We start from the raw sequence: 20,504 nt of genomic DNA, 5'->3' as shown, positions 1-20,504 counted from the left end.
GAACTGAGTCAGAATGAGGAGCCTAGAACTCCATCCAGGTCTCCAACAAGAGCAGCAGTGGGCTATCTTCAGCTACCTTCCAAAGCACGTCAGCAGGCAACCACGGTGGAAGTGGAAGCACCCAGAACTCAGACTGGCACTTACACACCATGCTAGCACTCCAGGCACTGCCTTAACCAACTGCTTGATAATTTCATAGCAAGCATACGAAGAGTGTTTTTAACTTTTTCAGCACTCTGGGCAACTGATATCAGGGCACACAAAGAAGTTCAGTTTTGTTTATATTCATTTGTTACACAGCTGTTAATGCTTGCCAGTTAACACATACTTCATAACTGTTCATGGTTAGATTAACTACGCTGCTCCTGCTTTTTTGTGAGTATCTGTTACTATTTTCAAACACTCAATAGAAAAGTTCATAAAGCAGTAATGGAAATGACCCTGCACCAATGACAGCAACAGACTCTGTTAACCTTTTATATTAACAAAATGAAAAAAAAAAAAGCTACAATTCAAAGCACAAGGAAACCAATGAACACCAGAGAAAATGCACACATATTAGCAAAATGTTTATGGGCCCAACACAATGGCTCAACTGGCTAATCCTCCTGTTGCTAGTACTGTTGATCCCAATGGGTGCCAATTTGCATTCCGAATGCTCTATTTCCCATCCAGCTCCCTGTTTATGGCCTGGGAAAGCAACAGTGGATGGCCCAAAGCCTTGGGACCATGGACCCGCATGGGTGACCAGGAAAAAGCTCTTAGATCCTAGTTTCAGATAAGCTCAGATCTGGCCATTGTGGCTATCTGGGGAGTGAACCAGAGGAGGGAAGATCTTTCTGTCTCTCCCTCTCTCCGTAAGTCTGCCTTTCCAGTAAAAACAAATGAATCTTTGAGGCACTGGGTTTTCCTTCACAGCTTTCCCAGGAAGGCAGATTTGAACGGAAGCAGCTGGGACTGGAACCAGCATCTTTATAGAACACCAGCACTGCCAGTAGAGACTTAGCTTGCTTTGCTACCACACCAGCTCCAAGAAAAGAGACTATAAACCCCTGTCCCTAAAGTCTGAGTTTTGGAACCTCTAATTACAAAAAACACAAAATGTGTTCAGCTTACATCACAACACGTAAATTCTGTGGTATTAGCCAACAACTTATTCTGCTTCCTCATGAATTTAAAATTTTGATATGTAAAACAATTCTGTAAGTTGAAAATACACAAATCATACAAATGTGAGGTTCTATTACTTTTGACGTTAATGAAACCACCAGTATGAGCTTAGGTGAGGGGTGGCAGTTAACTACCCATTGCTGTAGACTTGTAAAGCGTAGGATGTCTCACTGTACCAGCCTGGAAAGTACACAGAATTCACATGATGAAACAAAAGTAACTGCTGGCTCAGTATTTTCCATTGTGGGTATTCCTAAATCCATTTTTAAGATGCATTACTTTTATCGTAAAGATAGAGCAGAGATCTTTCATCTTCTGGTTCACTCCTAAAAGCCTGGGACATAGAGGACTGGGCCGAGGACTAGGCATGACTCAGGAACTCAGCTCCTTAACTAACACGTACTGCCTTCCAGGTATAGTAATGAGACAACTGGACCAGATGGCCAATAGCAGCCAGGGCTGAAACCAGTTATCAGGTGTGGTATAAGCACATCCCAACCAGTGGCTTCATCTACTGTGCAAAATACCCTTATTTCCTCATAAGTAATCAAAGTAGAAATCAAATGTAATTTAAGTATCAAACAGTCTAAATCTGGGGCCCGGGACGATAGCATAGTAGCTAAAGTCCTCACTTTGAATGCGCCAGGATCCCATATGGATGCCGGTTCTAATCCAGGAAGCCCCTCTTTCCATCCAGCTCCCTGCTTGTGGCCTGGGAATGCAGTCGAGTACCCAGGAGACTCCGGACTCCTGGCTTCAGACTGGCCCAGCCCAGCCGCTGCAGCCACTTGGGGAGTGAACCATCAGATGGAAGATCTTCCTCTCGGTCTCTCCTTCTCTCTGTATATCCACCTTTCCAATAAAAATAAATAAACCTTTAAAAACTAGTCTAAAACTGTTGCTAAGACTTAATAACTGTAAAACCTTACTGTCTCTAGCCAAAAGCGATCGAGGTCACTTCGTCTCTGCTGTTTGTTCAATGTAATTAGCCATCGTCCTCCCCGTTTGTTTTTCTCGTCTTCCCACATAGGCTCAATGCCATCCTAAAAGGCAGTAACAACACAACAATGTTAGAGCTAAGTATTACTGTCACTTTAGGAGATAAGCACTAAAATTGGAATCAACAACATTGTCAACATTTACTTCATTTGTGGCAAAACTGCCACCGGTATAGTTTCTGTACAGGACTTATAAGCTAAAGCCACTTTTCATTTTTCATAAAGGTTTTTAAGATTTGTCAGAAATAATCACCTTTTAGAAACTACACACACTCCTATACCTAGAAAATCCATGTAAAAATGATGTAATTCAAGGTTAATGAATGCCCCATTTTCCTTCTACTGGACGAAATCAATTTATAGATATCTCAAGGATTCATACACCTTAAGAATGACTGAGAAACTCAGGCTATTTAAGTACATAAAAGCGACTAGACGAGATAATCAATGTTCCTATCAAAGTCAATCTCAATTAATATGCCCATTGAGAAAAACTCTCTAAATTTCTTATTTGTATCATAAATAAAGCAGAATCTATGGTTGCAGAGGCCAATTCACTTTCTAGCTTGTGCAACTTCAAATTATTACTAAGTTGGTGACAATATTTCTTAATAAATATCCAAACCAGTCAAGTGCTATAAAAAATATATGAAATCACCAATTAAGCATACCTTAAAAAGTGAGTAGTCACAGCCAGGCATTAAATTACTAGACAGCTGGATATGGTTGTACAGACTAGGTAAAAGAAAGAGACAATTAAAAACACAAGATACATATTACATAGTTTAGGTGTTTCACAGATACATTCAGAAAGTATGAAAAATAAACAAGTTCTTTTATATTTCTTTGATGGAGTCAATTCTAATATGGAAAACACATCTTTCACAAAGCAATTTATGATACGTACCATTTTTGAAGAAAATACCCTCAATTATTTTGACAAAAAATACTTAATGCACACATGATTTCTAACACAGTGAGAATAGCAGTTTGCTATTTTAATAAAGGAATTTGTAAGGCTAACTAAAACTTTTTTTGTTATTAAACAAAACAAAAAAAAAAAATCAAGAGAAAAGCAAACTTCCTGCCCATCAGAACTGTATGAAACAGCCATCATCATTATCCTTCGAAGTTTCCAAGGGTACACAGACCAAAAGTTAACTACTAAACACCACAAATTATTCCTGGCTAGGCAGCACAACAAGAGAAACCTTAAATAAAATACATAGCTCAAAGTCCCACTCCATGGAATTATAATCATTTAAATATGGGATAAAGCCCTGAAATATGTATTTCCAAATTACTTTCCCAAGTCAAAATAACTCAATAATATTTCAGATGACTTACCTGCCTCATTTCATCTCTTAAAACCTCTTAGCGAAACTGCTATGAAGTTGCAAGAGTAAACCACTTCGTTTACCTCTGATACTAAATGGTAAGAATCATGACCATAACAGTAGATCCACACAGTATGGCTGTATCAATCATTCTTATTCTGGTTCCCTTGATACTATTTAATAATCTAGGAATATTTCAGGCAGGCTTTTAAACAAGAATTTGGCACCTTCTCCATCTCATTACGTAGTATAACAAATTCAGTTTGGTAAGAGTAAGACATTGCTTAAGAACTGCTGAATACATGAGGTCATATTCATCACATTATCTGTGTCAACCTATACTAGGCAATAAAAGAAACGGAATACTGACAACTACAGAATGAATATCACCAACTATCTAACAGAAATGGATACTGTGGGAGTGATCCTCTTCAGTGGTCCCAACAGAGGGGGAAAAAAAAAAATCAACGCTTCTTCCTGCAGCCTCCATTCTCCTTCACAGCATGCTATCTTAGAACTTTAGAATGAGAATTTACAATGGCACATTTAAACACAGAGTCACAGACTACAAGTAAAAAAGTTGTTTATATTAAATTTGCTTTTTAAAAAGTGAGAAATTAAGAAGTAATGGAAGACTTTTTATTTTTACTTAAAAGGGAGAGTTAGAGAGGGAGAGACAGACACCTTTTCCATCTGCTGGTTCACCCCCAAGTGGCCAGGCCAAAGCCAGAGAGAGGTCTGCAACTCCATCTGGGTCTCCCATATGGGGACAGGGGATGCAAGCACTTGGGCCACACCCACAGACATATATTAGCCCAGAACTGGGTCACAAGCGGAGTGGCTAGGACTCAAACCAGTATCTATAAGGAAGCAAGCACTGCAAGCAGTGGATTAATGCTGTCACAACGCTGGCCCAATGACTGAAGATACTAACAGAAAGCTAAAGAAATTCTCCACATCTTCCTAAAGTAGAAAGTAGAAATGATGTAGAAAAGTTAGAAAAGAAACTTTTTGGAGGAAAAGTTAGAAATACAAATTGTGTAAACTCGTAAAAGCCAAACTAGATATATGCAAATTTTATTTCTAGGCTAGCAAGTGCTTTTCTTTGAGATAGGAGAGTTATCAAGTCTTGAGTAAACAGAATTATAAAAGAAAAAGGACTTAACATGAAGGACAAAACAGAATAAACCTACTTTAACTAGACAATTACATTTTATGAAATAGTAGAGCTTAAGTTAAATGAGGCTTTCTTTTTTTTTTAAGCTAATATTTTTAGGGGCCAAAATACACCACAGAGAGTTAAGCCACTGCCTCCTACATCAGCACTCCATGAGTATGAGTTCAAGTCCTGGCTGATTCACTTCCAGTCCAGTTCCCTGTTAACGCTCTTGGTCCCTGTCACTCACATGGAACCCGTAGATAAAGTTCTAGATTCCTGGCATTGACCATTTGGGAAGTGAACCAGTGGATGAAAGATCTCTATCTTCTGTCTGCTCCTTTCTCTAACACTGCCTTTCAAATTAAAGACATCTTCTCTTTAAAAAAATCATTTTTAGTAAAAAGTGAGCCATCTCAGGGCAGGTGTTATGGCATGGTAGGCAGGATGCTTCTTCTAAAGCTGGCGTCTCAAGTTAGTGTGCCCATTTGCTCTGTTTCAAATCCAATTTCCTGCCAATGTACCTAGGCAAGGGTACTATGTACTTGGACCCTTGCCACCCACACTGACTCCTGGCTTCAGCTTGGTCCCAACTGGGCTGATACAGATGGTCTCTTTCCATCACTCTATCACTTATATAACTAAAAAAAAAAGTAAACCAACTCAAACTGGTTGGTTCATAATTTACACCTTTTTTGTTTTTGTTTTGTTTTTTCAATAATGCAGATATATGACAAATACCCATTTCAGGCCAAGTAGTAACTAAAAAAATACTGCCTCTGCACTTGAAATAACATGCATTTAATAATTTTATGCAATAGGCAAAATATATTCATGGTATCAAAACATTAGTAACAACACTACCAATTTAACATGCACATGACTCCAAAATATACATGTATAACTTGAAATATTTACAGAATTGCCAGGTAGTTTAAACCTCTTTAACACGTGGCAGGCATGGGATCTACTGGTTAAAATAGCTGCATCCCACATTAGAGTACTTTGGTTCAACACCTGCTTCAAACTCCTGGATCCAACTTCCTGTTAATGTAGATCCTGGCCAACAGTAGCGATGGCTCATATAACTGGGATCCTGCCACCCATGTGGGAGACATCACGTATGTTCCTGGCCAACAGCTTCAGCCTCTGGCCTGGAGCCATTATGAACAGTTGTTGATTGAACCAACAGACATCTGGGAGCTTTCTCTACTTGTCTATCTCTGTCTCTTCCAAACAAATGTGTTTAAAATTTCACCTTTCACATTTTCAGAAAGAATCTCCCATATATATTCTACAAGCAAATAAAACACCAAAATTACCTTTTAAAGATTCAGCATCAAAACTTCATGGAAACGACTTCACAATTTTACATGTAATTTTGAAGTCATAAAAGTTAGTAATATCAAATTTAATATTTTGCTTTTCAAAAACAAAATCTCAACATTTTCAACATTCTTGAAGCTTATCACAATGTATCAGGAAATTAACAAATTATCACTGCAGACACTGTCAATCTTTTGACAGCCTCTGAATTTTCAGCACTTCAAAAAACACCTGCCAAAGAAACTTCGTATGTTTTGGAGAGTCTACACAAACAGTAATTCCACAATGCTCTAAAATATCCATTTATAATGCAAAAATATCTAGGCAACTATGAAAAAGAACAAAGCCCTGAGTTCTCAAAAGTTGTAGCTGAAATAAAGAATTCTCTCTGGAGAATATCTTAAGACGAGGCATTGAAAATACTGATGGCTAGAGAACGACAAAACTGACAAAAAACCTGACAAAACACTATCATCAATTCAAATATTTCTGAGGATAGCAAAGGTAGTTCTGCAAAAGAAGTTCATTCTTCACTTTGTCTACCATTCCATCAATTCAACATAGAATGAAAAACCCACAAACAAAACAGATAATACTATAAAATAGTTACTTACGCCCAAAAGTCTTCAACAGTATCAAACTTGGAGATCAGTCGGAGGTTGGCTTGCCAAGTTTTGCTTTTATCATTTTTAAAAAACCAGAGTGCCCATCTAAAAGTAAAGAGTTAGTGTCAAAAGTGGTTGTTGTAATCTAAGTTAATGCAGCATTACTTACCATAGCCAAAAGTACAAGAGTAGCAATTCTAAAGTGAAACATGCTAAGTGGAATAATCCAGTCACAAAAAGATAAATACTATATCATTCTACTTATATGGGGTACCTGGAATATCAAAGTCTTACAGCATTGTGGCATAGCACATGCCATATCGGTGGCTGGTTGGAGTCCAACTGCTGCACTTCTGATCCAGCTCCCTGCTAATGATTTCTGGGAAAGCAGATGATTCAAGTGAGCTGCTGTTCCCATGTGGGAAATCTGGATGAAGTTCCTGGCTCCTGGTTTCAGCCTGGTGCAGTCCTGCCCATTGAGGCCATTTGGAAAGGGTGCAGGATCTGTCTTTACTGTAACTCTGCCTTTTCAAATAAATCTTAGAAAAAAAAAATCTAGAGTAAAGTTTTATTTCCCTACTGATACAAACACTGCATTGAGAGTCGGGCCCTTGACACAGCAGTTAAGCTGCCTGTATACTGGGCCCAGTGTGGTAGCCTAGTGGCTAAATCCTCGCCTTGCATGCAACGGGATCCCATGAGTGCTAGTTTGTATTCCAGCTGCTCCACTTCTTTTCCAGCTCCCTGCTTGTGGCCTAGGAAAGCAACAGAAGTTGGCCCAAAGCCTTGGGACCCTGCACCTGGCATGGGAGACTCAAAAAAAAGCTCTTGGCTCCTAGCTTCAGATATTAATAATGTTCTAATGATTCTGGCTTATATTAAGTATTACTCAGGATAATTGTAGGAAAGTAACCAGAACTAGCAAGACTATGGAACTATGTACATTCTTGGAGTCCTCTGAAAAAATAAGTTAAAGAAATCTTGTGTGGCAAATGAACAGAAAAACCCCACTGCCTAAAGTGAATGAGAGGGCAAAAGATTTCCTTCTCTGTCTCTCCTTTTCTGCAGCTTTTTCAAATAAAATTAAAATTTAAAAAGAAATGTATATGCACTGTAATTCTCAGGCAAATAAGATCTATTCCAAAACCCACTAATTACAGGATTCCAAGTATTAAATCCATCAAAATCTTCCATGGACTTTCCTGTGGTGTGGTACTCTTTTTAAGAGGAAGAGAAAAGGAATCAACTTCTATATTCTAACTACTTTCCACCATCACAATAAATTTTTACTTGTGTAATAGTCCAAGAGTATGCAATTGGTTAAAGCAAAGACTACAATCAGTATTAACACTAAAAGATATTCTATATTAACCAATGTTGTTTATGTATAAAAATGTAGTACTATGTAATTTGACCTGATCCAGACTTTAATTGTATCAGACAGCATGATATAGAGTTTTAACATTATTATTATTTTAGTTAATAAAAGCTCAATGAGCTCCTGCTACAGGGACTATTCTAAGTAACTTCATGTCTAAGCTTATTGTAACATTTTTTTAAGAAAGGAAAGGTCATCATCACTGTATGGCACAAAGTGCTTTGGTTAACACACCTTGGCAATTTTTCAAAACCTCGAGAAGACACAGGACTTATACTGTGTCTACTAAGATATAGTAGTCCTAAAAAAAAAAAAAAAAAAGGAAAAGAAAAAGATATAGTAGTAGTCCTTTCAAATCTTACTGTATGCTTCCCTTTTTTTTGGTTACAAAGAACAAAGCTGTATGGTTACTAGCAGAGTGGGGGGTGTACAAATGTCCTTTTAAAACAACATTTAAAACAATTAACAATTTCTATAGATCATTTTCAGGCTTCTACAGTTGTAGATTCTATGGAAAACTTGTCTGCTCATGTATAAATAAAACTGTAATACCTAATATACAAGTTTAGTATCTTTGCCTCCTAATGATTATTTTTAAAACTTAATGCTTTGGTGGAAATGTTAAACAGTAGACAAGAACTGTGGGTGTGAACCTGGAACAAATCCAAGTGTTCAAAAGGCCATAACACTAACTTGAGGTAACTATTACTATTTTATTCAACAGTGCCTTGTTACTTTAGATGCATTAACATCTGGGTATAAAGGGAGCCAGTGTTTAAAACAACCAAACTAATGACTATTCTGAATTGGTTACATGGACAAGATCTTCCATCTGCTGGCTCATTTCCTAAGTGTCTGCAACAGTTCCGGCTGAGCCAAGCTGATGCCAGGAGCTTCATGGGGTCTCCCACCGCGGTCATCTTTGCTGCTTTTCCCAGGCCATTATCAAGGAGCTGATTAGAAATGGTACATCTGGTATTAAAACTGGCACCCTATGGGATACTGACACTGCAGAAGGCAGATTTAACATTCAGGCCACGAAGCCGGCTTATATGCTTGCACTAATTTTTTTAAGACTTATTTTTATTTGAATGGTAGATTTACAGAGAATGAGACAGAAAAGATTTACTATCTGCTGGTTTACTCCCTAAATGGATAAAATGAAGCCAGGAACATCCTCCAGTTCCTCCACTGGGTGCAGGGACTCAGGACATGAGCCATCCCCTTTGCTTTCCTAGGCCAAAAGCAGGGAGTTGGACTGGAAGTGGAGTGGCTGGGAAACCAATCAGTGCCCATATGGTAAGCTGGTGCTTCAGGCAGAGGATTAGCCTATAAGTCACTGTTCCAGCCCTTTAAACCATTTTAAGAAAGCAAAAAACAAACTTTTCTTAAACCTATAAAACCCCTTCAAACTGAGCTATTTAATGGATATTTTGAGGCTCTAATTTGATCTTCCTCACACATACACTATTATCACATTTGTCACATAACAGATTATCTTGATTTCCATGACTACTACTCTGTTGTGGATTACATGTCTATGTCATTCACAGACATTATCCTGCAACAAAACTTGAAAGTACTGGTATCCCAGTGATCTGTCCTGAGTTTATCTGTCCTTAAGATAATAAATTTACTGCAATGGCTTCAATGACTACATATTTTATAAATTAATGAATTTCAAATCAATGTTTCTCCTACAACTCTTCTTCCTGAGCACAAGACAAACCTGCCTTTTAGTGATGAGTCATCCAGATATGAATGGCATTTTCAACCTTAGCACATTTAAAAATAGCCTTGCCTAACTTCCCCCTTAAAACTAACTATGTGTAGCATTTATCTCATGCCTCAGGTCAGAAACCTTGAATGTCAAAAGCTTACCTGTTCTGTAGAGGATGTTTAATGTAGAGTTCTGGGTTAGCAACCTCCTGATTAGATTCTGTTTTCTCCTCTTCTGCGGGCGGGGGATTAGAAGTAGGGGTGGTTTCCTAGCAGAAAGTAATCCAAAACATTATTTTTCAACTTTATATTTCTATTATGGTAGTACACTAAATAAACTTAGTTTGTTATTCCCAATATCCATTTAAGAAGAAATCATTGCATCCTTATCATAAAACAGAACAGAGATTAATTTCTAAAGACTATGCATTTCAACAAAGTACAAGATTTCTCCAATTTCAATAACCATACACACATATTTAGAATATTTACCATCCCATTTGCATTTCTGAAATGTCAAGAAGACTGTCAGAGATCACGAAACAATAAGAAAATGAACTTCTAAAAATACTGACTGATTTGAAAGGTAGACAACAAAGAGATCAATCTTCCATTTGCAGGCTTACTCCCCAACTGTCCACAGTTTGGCCAGACCAAAGCCAGGAGCCAGGCATCCTGGTCTCCCCTTGTGCAAGACAGAAACTTAACTACTTGGGCCATCATCATCCACTACTTTCCCAGGTGCAACAGGAGAGAGCGACATATGAACTGGAGAAGCCAGAACTCAAATCAGCCCTACAAAATAGGATGCTGGCATTAAATGGCAGCTTAAACCACTGTAGAAGAGCCCAGGCCCCTCAGCTCTCTCTCTTAACCACATTAAGGTATTATGTGTTACTGACAATAGGTAGAAGAATAAAACTCAAGCTTGGAGAATGTAACAGCTAACTGTACTACAATGACCAAAAACAAAAGCTCTGTAGAGTGATCATGTCACTCTGTAGAGTGACAATACACATCTTTGCCTAAATGCTACACTGTTTACGCTACAGTAACTTCAAAGCTCAGCAGCGTGTTCCTTCATGCCTTCATGTAGCTCTTCACCCTATCACACCAACAAAGCAGCCAAGGAGATTCCCTGGAACTTTCTTTCCCCATTTCCTTCCCCCTACAACACCTACACAACCAGCAAAAAATCAGACCTGTGCTAATGTAAAAAAGACACATAAACCAAAAGAGGGGTGATCAAACAGTTCATGAAAAAAAAAGTTCATGGCAAATGCCTATCAAGAAAGAAATCTAGGAGCAGCACTGTGACACAGCACACATCCCACATTCCAGTCCCACCCACTCCACAACTTTCAAACAGCTTCCTGCTAATATGCCTGGGAGGCAGCAGGTAATGGCGTTCTGGTTTGAGGCTAACCCTGGATACTGAAGGCTACCAGGAAGCAAATCAGCAAATGGAAGATATTTTCCTCTTTCAAACAAAATAAATCTGAAAAAAGAAATTACACAAGAGTTTTGAATCTTTTTGCACCAAAAGTTTATTTTTCAATTCCATCTTCTACAAATTTTTCAAAGTATTTCATATGTTTTCAATGACCCCCCTCAAAAAAAACATTTTTACCTCTCAATGTATGATGACACATTTCAGAAAATTCCCACCACATCTACTAAGTTCCTCTGGGCAGGAGTCATGTTTTCACATTGCTCACCACTGCTTTCTCAATATCCTGTGGTAAACCTAACAGAATCCTATTTGGCTTGATTATTTTACTCACGCCCTAAAATTCATATGCAACAGTCTGTCTTAACATCACAAAACATTTTTAGCAGCATTTTTTCACCAATTTTAGTCTTCAGATAATTACTGAATGTCATTTGCTACCCAGGTAGCTTTTAAGCTGATGCTTTCAATAGACAAAGAAAACACACAAAAAGTTGAGGACTAACAATGTAGGTGTGCTCCAGGCAACAGAGTACAAGAGAGAAATTAAAATTAAGTACAGCATAGAATGAACACCAAAACTAATCTGTGTGGAAAAGGCCCTCGCAGATCCTTAGCTGACACTTAAACTTCACCAAAGCTTCAGAAAGAGTTCTGGGGCCTGGTGCAGTAGCCTAGTGGCTAAAGTCCTCGCTTTGCATGCGTGCCAGGATCCCATAAGCATGCTGGTGCAGATGCCGGTGGCCCCGCTTCCCATTCAGCCTCCTGCTTATGACTCGGGAAAGCAGTCGAGGCTGGCCCAAAGCCTTGGAACCCTGAACCAGCATGGGAGACCCGGAAGAGGCTCCTGGCTCCTTCCTTCGGATCAGCACAGCTCTGGCCATTGTGGCCACTTGGGGAGTGAATCAGTGGATAGAAGATCTTCCTCTGTCTATCTTCCTTTTTGTGTATCTGACTTTCCAATAAAAAATAAATCTTTAAAAAAAAAAGAAGTTCACTGAATAAGTAAGTACCATCCGATCAAACTGAACTGAATGCAGGTGTAGCAAACTCTGATGCACAGAAAACCCCATCCCCCCAAAAAATACAACATACGAAATGTATAGAAACTGTTAACAAGTTTAAGGACAGATGACAGAATGGGATACAAGAAATACTCCAAAAATTAGCCACTTCTGATCAGAATTTCCAGTCACAGAGTTAAGCAGCTCAGAAACTGCAAGCAATATAAACACAGACTTACACTAAGGTACATCAGAATCACAATTAGAGAAAATAAAAGAGGTAACATCAAGGCAGCCATGCAAGAAATGAGAACTGCTAACTTCTCAACAGAAATTATGGAAGCCATGAGACAACAGAAATGACACTTCAGTACTGATATTCAAGAACCTGCACCTTAAAACTTGATGTACCTTCTAAAAAAGAGGGCAACAGTACTGTGCCACTGCAAGTTAACCCACCATTTGCAAAACTGGCACCCCCATGCTGGAGTACCACTTCAAGTCCTGACTACTCTGCTTCTACCCAGCTTTCAGCTAACTTGGCTGTGAAAGCAGCAGAGAATGGATCAGGTACTTGGGCCCCTGGTGTTAACATGGAAGACCTGGATGAATTCCTAATCCATGGCTTCGGCCTAACTAGACTGGCCATTTGAGAATGGAGATAGAAAGATCTGTCTCTTCACTGCTCTGCCTTTCAAACAAACATTCCAAAAAGGGGGGGAGGCAGAAACAGTCTCAAATACACTACTACATATGTGCACACACAAACAGCTCAATGGATTCAAAGAGAAACATCAAAGGAAAAATAACCCAGATGGCAGCATGAAAGCATATAAAAGAATGACAATCACTAGAAAATGTAAACACAAGCTCATATGAGCAGACATATAACTATTGTTTAAAGGAAAAATAATCATATCTTAAGTTTAAAATAATGGTGAGTTCATGTGGTTTAAAATGAGACTAGGTGTGATAGACAAAGAAACCCTTTCCAAAGCAAAGGATAAGTTCTTAACCCAATGTGTGATGCCAAAGTGTTTTTGGATTCTGCAGTATTTCCAAATACATACTAAGGTATCTAAACAAAATATTAATTTGTCTCATATGCATCTTACTATACAGCCTGAAGGTAAATGTATATATTTTTAATTTGGGGATGAAAACAGTTTATCGCAAGTGGGAGGGACTAGAAAGGACATTATTCCCTTGTAGACACTGAATAAAGGATGCATTTTGACTACAACTTAAGCATGAGGTCAAGTGTGATATTTTCCAACTTTAGTGCTATATCAGTGCTCAAAGTTTCAGATTTCAGGTAAAGGATGTTTAATCACTTACAATGCAAATTCTCTTAAATTTACTGATAAGCTCAAAATCTTCATTACCAATCACAATTTCACAATGTTTAACCTTCTTATTCCAGCAGTTAAAAAAAAGAAACACTTAGTAATCACAAGTTTCATGAGGTCCAAAACGTCACCTTCTATCAACATAGAAGTCACAGGATGTAGTTCAGAACTTGCATTCTTTTTTTTTCTCTTTTAACATATTGGATACTCAATACCATGTCAAATAATTCCATAACGTTATAAATTGTTACTGATGTTATGTCGGGGCTTTTAATTGATCGAGATGATACTCTGCCGGCTCTACCTTCAGACCAGAGATGGTCTCCCCAAGAAACCGTTGAACTTATCTGGACAATAAGATGCTGGACTTTATGCTTGGTAGATGCTTGCAATGAAAGAATCTCAACTGAATTTGAACTGTGGTAATGCAACAAGGTGGAGGAATCCACCATGGAGGGAGCTGAGGGGGGGGAATCCCAGTGCCTATAAAACTGTGTCACATAAATGCTATGTAATCAATTAAAAAAAAAAAGGAACGCTGAGTAATCACAAGTTTCATGAGGTCCAAAACGTCACCTTCTATCCAGCTCATTACATGCTTTCCCTTCATATTGGTTCCTTCTTTCCTTTCACTACTAGAATAACAGCACCAAGTGTTTGGACACAGAAGCTAAAAGCAGGTAATCAACCAGGAAAACACAACTAAAGTTTTAAAAAAGTATTCTTCAGAATTAAAAATTCTCTTAAGTAAATGACGTTGCAGTTTAATAACACATAATAAAACTATCACAAAAACAGCTACTCATTTTCAAATGTGTGGATGTATGAATCATTAAGTATACTTATCAGGGCTGGCATTACAGTGCAGCAGGTAAAGCTGCCACCTGCGATATAAACATCCTACATGATGCCAGTTCATGTCCCAGCTGCTATACTTCCTACCCAGCTTCTTGCTACTGAGTTGGGAAAAGCAGCAGAGGAACCCGAGTACTTGCAGTCCTTGCCACTCATATTAGAGACCTGGAAGAAGCTTCAGTTTTCAACCTGGCCACCACAGCTTTTGTTAATATTTGTGATCCAGCAAATGAAAGACCTGTTAACTTTCTCTGTAACTCTCAATCAACCACGGGCCAGCATAGTGGCAGGACCGGCACACTACTACTCCACCTGTACGACTGGCAACCAATGCCAGCTTGAGTCCCAGCTGCTCCATTTCCCACTCACTCCCAGCTTATGGCCTGGGAAAGCAAAGGATAACTCAAGGCCTTGGGTCCTTGCACCCTACACAGGAGACCTGGAAGAAGCCACTAGCTCCCAGCTTTGGATCAGTTCCGCTCTGGTTGTAGGAGAATTTGGGGAGTGAACTAGTGAATGAAAGATATCTGTCACAGCTAAAATTTTTAAAAAGAAAATATACTCTTTACAATCTTTAGGTCTGTATTTTGAATAATACATAAATATACTAGATTTTACAACAAATGCTCTGAAGCACCATTAAAATATTTAATGGCCATTTGAAAAGCATAGTGACCAACTTGAGAGGGAGACAAAAAAGGGAGAGCTCCATTTCTATATTCTTCTTGCCAATTCTCCTCAAAATGTCCACAACAGCCAGGACTGGGTAAAGCAAAAGCTAGGGGCCAGAAACAACATCTTGGTCTCCCATTTAGGTGGTAGTAACCCAACACTGAAGGGCAGTGTTGCCTTATTTCCCAGGTATTGTGGTACAGGATATGGATACTCCACAGTGTTCTACAACACCCACCCCTGACAACCATCTTTGCCGTGCAAACTTAAAATTTTTTAAAGCTTAAGCCTGTGCTGATGTTTTCCTTTTAGCCTAAACTTTTAAAGATTTATTTACTTAAGAGGCAAATTTATGGAGAGAATGAAAGACAAAGTTTTTCTATCTGCTGGTTCACTCTCCAAATGCAGAGCCCCCCAATGGGAACTGCACCTTAAATATCTAGTCTTTTACCCTGTACTTCCAAGCACAAAAAATTACCTTATGAAACAAGTAAAGGCTAAACTAACAGGTTGTGGCTACTCTCAAAGTAATCAGATTTTTAGCCTACCAGACAACCTATCTTTGAAAAATCTGTGTATAATACATTACAGTGGGTAAACAAGGAAGAAAGCAAAGTTCTGGAATGGTACTGTATTTCTCCGCACAATGTAACCAGTGTGGGCTCATGAAACCCAAGTAAGAGCTAAGAGTAGGTTGGAGTTAGATGATGAAAGACCTCAAAGGTCAAGCTAAAAGTGTACCTTTCATTTCGTGGGCAATGGAAGTTATTAACAAGCCAGTCAGAGAGATTAAGCATATGTGGCAAATAAGGAAAGAAACAAGAACAACCAATTTAAGTAAAAAGTATAAAATTTGGTTTTTGGTTGCCTGGGTTTATTGAGGCTCAAATAAAAAATGCTCAGTATTATGAATTAAGAGTCACAGGGTCCACTGCTAATGTCACAGAAGGTTAAGTAGAAGAAAAAGGGCAAGCAAGTTTAGAACAATGTAACAATTCCCTGCAAACAATCTCAAGTAGTTTTTTTTAATACCTTCGGCAAAAGTTAGGTGTTAAACCTTATGGGACCATACTAATATACTAATATAAGTTAAATATTTCTCAGATCTAATATCATTTCTGTGACATTTTTCTAACAAACTTGATTACATTTTAGCTGATTCTCACCATGTTCAAATCACACTTTCAATTCCAAAACCATATTCTCTTCTAAGGTTCCTGAACATCTGTGGTCCTCACTAACCCAATCTAAACACATAACTAACCCCTCTTGAAATAACACTGAGCCGGGCCCGGCGGCATGGCCTAGCGGCTAAAGTCCTCGCCCTGAAAGCCCCGGGATCCCATATGGGCGCCGGTTCTAATCCCAGCAGCTCCACTTCCCATCCAGCTCCCTGCTTGTGGTCTGGGAAAGCAGTCGAGGACGGCCCAATGCATTGGGACCCTGCACCCGCGTGAGAGACCCGGAAGAGGTTCCAGGCTCCCAGCTTCAGATTGGCGCGCACCGGCCCGTTGCGGCTCACTTTGGGAGTGAATCATCGGACGGAAGATCTTCCTCTCTGTCTCTCCTCCTCTGTGTGTATCTGGCTGTAATAAAATGAATAAATCTTTAAAAAAAAAAAAAAGAAAGAACACTGAGCCTTCCCAATTTGTGTCTGCTATCTCCTTCAAACAACAAATATTTACCCAGTCTAAGAGACCTCACTCAACTCGGAAGTCTGAAAAAAAAAAATCGATAGATTCTTTGGCATGAACAATGGTTTGAAGCATTAACTTCAAATTTGATCCACAGACTACGTAGCACTGGCCCAAAAACTGGTCTAGAGTGAGGCAAAATACGGAAATAGAAAGTAAGCATTTATAAATGTTTCTGGCAATTAGAATTGCTTGCATTCTGTATGCATTCTTTTCATTTACTTCATAAAAATAATATATTGGTGATGTATTTTTACAAAGGTCTCATCAAAGTATGAGATGCACTTTCAGGTTACACACTCTACAGAGAAATGACGCCCAGATTGGAATTCCAGCTCTGCTCTTTCACCACTGTATGATTTTGAGCAAAGAAGTTGGCCCCCCGAGCCTGTTTCCTTATCTTAAATATCTTCTCACTTAAAAAGCTACTGCCAAGATTAAATAAATAAATTAATAGCAATTGAATTCTGATACACATAAAACATGAGGTAAGTTACTTTTGAGTAGTTAAAACTATGTGGGTGTTTGACTTCTCATTCTGCATTTACTCAAGGAACACTGCAGGGTCAGACACTGCAAATTACGTAATTTCTAGAAAAAAAAGATTTCACTATTAATATCACTTTCCTCTATTCCCATATTTTCTTTTTAAGATGTATTTACTTATTTGAAAGATTTATAGAGGGGACAACTAGAGGGGGAAGAGTTCTTCCATTCACTGGCTCACACCCCATGTGGCTTCACTGCAGCTCCCAGGGATGATGAGTCAGGCGCGCGAGACGGGGCCAGGACATTCACTGATATCTCCCTCACGGGTGATAGGGCCCTAAAGCACTTAGGTCACCTGCTGCTGCTTTTCCCAGGTCATTAGCAGGGAGCTGGATTGGAAGCAGAGCTGCCAGAACATCAATCTACCTGATGTTTCCAGGTATTAGGTAGAGGAAAGCACACCCTACTTTCCCCTCAGAACAAATGATCTGTGACAATATGAAATCATAATAAAACACATCCAAGTGAGGAAGACCATTCACCCTAATTATAAAAGTACTCCAAGATACTATAATTTCCCTTTTTCTGTACTGAAGGTTTCCTACCCCTGACCTCATTCAGTCCCCATACATCAAGGAGGTTAGAGAACAAAGAAACTGTAAGGAACAGGTGTTTAGCTTAGCAGTTAAGTCAACTGCATCCCACAAAGAAGTGCTGGAGTTTGATCACTGGCTCTAGCTCTTAACTCCAATTTCCTGCCAAGCAGACTCTAATAGGCAGGTGCCAATTCAAGTGATTGGGAGCACAGTCCCCAGCATAGCTCCAGCTCTTGTGAGCATTTGGGTGGTTAACGAATGAGTTAAGGGAACGCGCTCCACCTCCCTCTAGTCCTTTACATCTAAAATGGTGGAGGGGGAGGAAATAAGGAAGAATTATAGTGACATCACCCATCTGCCATCCTCTATAGTTCCAATTAGAGCTATAACTGACAGTCTTCGCATACCAACCTCTCATTTTACCAGTTTCCTTCAATGTAATAGAAATTGCAATCCCAGATTTACCAACTGCTGACCTACAAGGGGATAACACTGCCAAGTGGCTAAAGGCTTGGTTTCTAGGAGTCCTATTAGATCAGTCCTTTCAAATTTTAAGGTAAGTATAGCGGTGAATTTTTTTTTAAATCAAGTGGTCTAGGGCAAGTCCTTAATATCCTAGCAATCCTTACTTTCTTTTGTAAAAAGAGGATCTTCAGTCTCACTAAAGAATCTGGCATTTCAGTGATCAATAACTCAGTTACCACTAGGATTTAGCACTTAAGAGGACCTGAAGGATTTGTAAGCTGGAATGAACCAATGGGACCCATCAAATCAGTTCCAAATCATAAGGAAGTTTGGCTAGCAAGTCTTTAAAAGATGAAGAAACTCTTATTAATAGAAGCTGAATTACTAACATATTCAAACAATACAAGGAATATTCACAAGATTCATGAGAAATATTTAAAAACACATAATCTTGAAATTTCTGCATCAAAATAAGCTTAATTTTTCCTAAATATTATTTGAGCAACAAAGACAGCACAGAGAGAGACAGAACCAGAGACAGACTGCTTCTTGCCCTTTTGGCTAACATCAAGTGAGAAAGAGAACTTGCTTTGACCTGCTAGTCCGCGCTCCAAATGTAGGCACAGACAAGGACTGGACCAGGCTGAAGGTGGGGACTTTAACCCAGCTTTCCCATGGGTGGTAGGAACCAACCATTTGAATTGTTCCCGGGCTTTCCATTAGTAGGAATCTGGAATTAACTCTCAAATTTAGGCACGCCAACATGGGATACTGGCATCATAACTGGTGTCTTACTTGCTAAGTCAAATGCCTTACTATACACATTACAACAGCAGCTACTGGCCAAATACTAGCCTAAGAACAGACTTACAAAATTTAGATGTATGGGTGTGGAGAGGAGTATGATAAAACACAAGAAACAGAACTGTCTTCTAAAATAACAACACTAAGCAGAAAATTCACATTCTGCCAGTATTTATAAAAAAGGCTATCAGAATATTCTTACTTTAAAAATCCAGCTTCTTGCTGATGTGCACCTGCTGGGGTGTGGGGACTAGGGAAGCAAATAATGGTTGTAGTATTTGGATACCTGTTGCCAACATAGGAGACCTCAATGCAGTACCATTTGGAGAGTGAATGTATTGGTGAACAGAAGATCTACTTCAATCTTTTCTTAAAAAGGTTGATGGTGGGGGCCCAGCACGGTGGCCTAATGGCTAAAGTGCTCGCCTCGAATGCACTGGGATCCTATATGCACGCCAGTTCATATCCCAGCAGCTCTGCTTCCCATCCAGCTCCCTGCTTGTGGCCTGGGAAAGCAGTAGAGGATGGCCTGAAGCCTTGGGAACCTGCACCCATGCGGGAGACCCGGAAGAGCTCTGGCTTCTGCCTTCAGAATGGCTTAGCTCTGGCCGTTGCAGTCACTTGGAGAGTGAATCACTGGATGGAAGATCTTCCTCTGTCTCTCCTCCTCTCTGTATACACCTGACTTTGCAATAAAAATAAATAAGTCTTAAAAAAAGAGGCAGCTAAAACATTCAATGCTCTCTGCTACTCCACATTGACTGGGACTGTTGCCTTTTGAGTTTAAAAACAAAAAGAAAACAAGCAACTTGGAGAAAACAGGCATGAATAAGAAAATGTATTTTGAAAAGTAATATACAGGACCCAGCGGCGTGGCCTAGCAGCTAAAGTCCTCGCCTTGAATGCCCCGGGATCCCATAGGAATGCCGGTTCTAATCCCGGCAGCCCCACTTCCCATCCAGCTCCCTGATTGTGGCCTGGGAAAGCAGTCAAGGACGGCCCAATGCCTTGGGACCCTGGACCCACGTGGGAGACCCAGAAGAGGATCTCGGCTCCTGGCTTCAGATCGGCAAAGCACTGGCCATTGCTGTCGCTTGGGGAGTGAATCATCGGATGGAAGATCTTCCACTCTGTCTCTCCTCCTCTCTGTATATCTGACTTTACCATAAAAATAAATATTTTTTTTAAAAATGTAATATACATATTTCTCCAAAACGATTACAAGAAGCTAGAAAAGCGATCTTTTAGAAGACAAAATATAGAGGAAAGGAGGAAGGAAAAGGAAGAGAAGTAACAGAAAAAAGTATACCTCAAAGTTGAAAATGATACATATGGACTGGCACAATGGTTCAGTAGCTAAATCCTTGCCTCCCAAGCACCAGATTCTCATACAGGAGCCAGTTTATGTCTCAGATGATCCATTTCCCAGGCAGCTCC

At 39.4% G+C, this 20,504-nt stretch overlaps 1 protein-coding gene across 6 annotated transcripts in view; it reads right to left on the bottom strand.

The window, feature by feature from the left end:
- The window catches only part of EIF4E (eukaryotic translation initiation factor 4E), a 33,564-nt gene that overhangs the window by 2,823 nt on the left and 10,237 nt on the right, over window positions 1-20,504 (bottom strand). For all 6 annotated transcript variants that reach the window (XM_004590547.4, XM_058667023.1, XM_058667020.1 and 3 more), the window contains 4 exons: window positions 9,852-9,958; window positions 6,602-6,697; window positions 2,840-2,903; window positions 2,100-2,213 (listed from right to left, as the gene is read on the bottom strand). In XM_004590547.4, the coding sequence (XP_004590604.1) occupies window positions 2,100-2,213; window positions 2,840-2,903; window positions 6,602-6,697; window positions 9,852-9,958 (381 nt within the window). The remainder of the gene's footprint in view (window positions 1-2,099; window positions 2,214-2,839; window positions 2,904-6,601; window positions 6,698-9,851; window positions 9,959-20,504) is intronic.

The sequence above is a fragment of the Ochotona princeps genome, chromosome 7 (assembly GCF_030435755.1).
Source record: "Ochotona princeps isolate mOchPri1 chromosome 7, mOchPri1.hap1, whole genome shotgun sequence".
Taxonomy (NCBI): domain Eukaryota; kingdom Metazoa; phylum Chordata; class Mammalia; order Lagomorpha; family Ochotonidae; genus Ochotona; species Ochotona princeps.
This window is presented reverse-complemented; position numbering and strand designations above follow the sequence as displayed.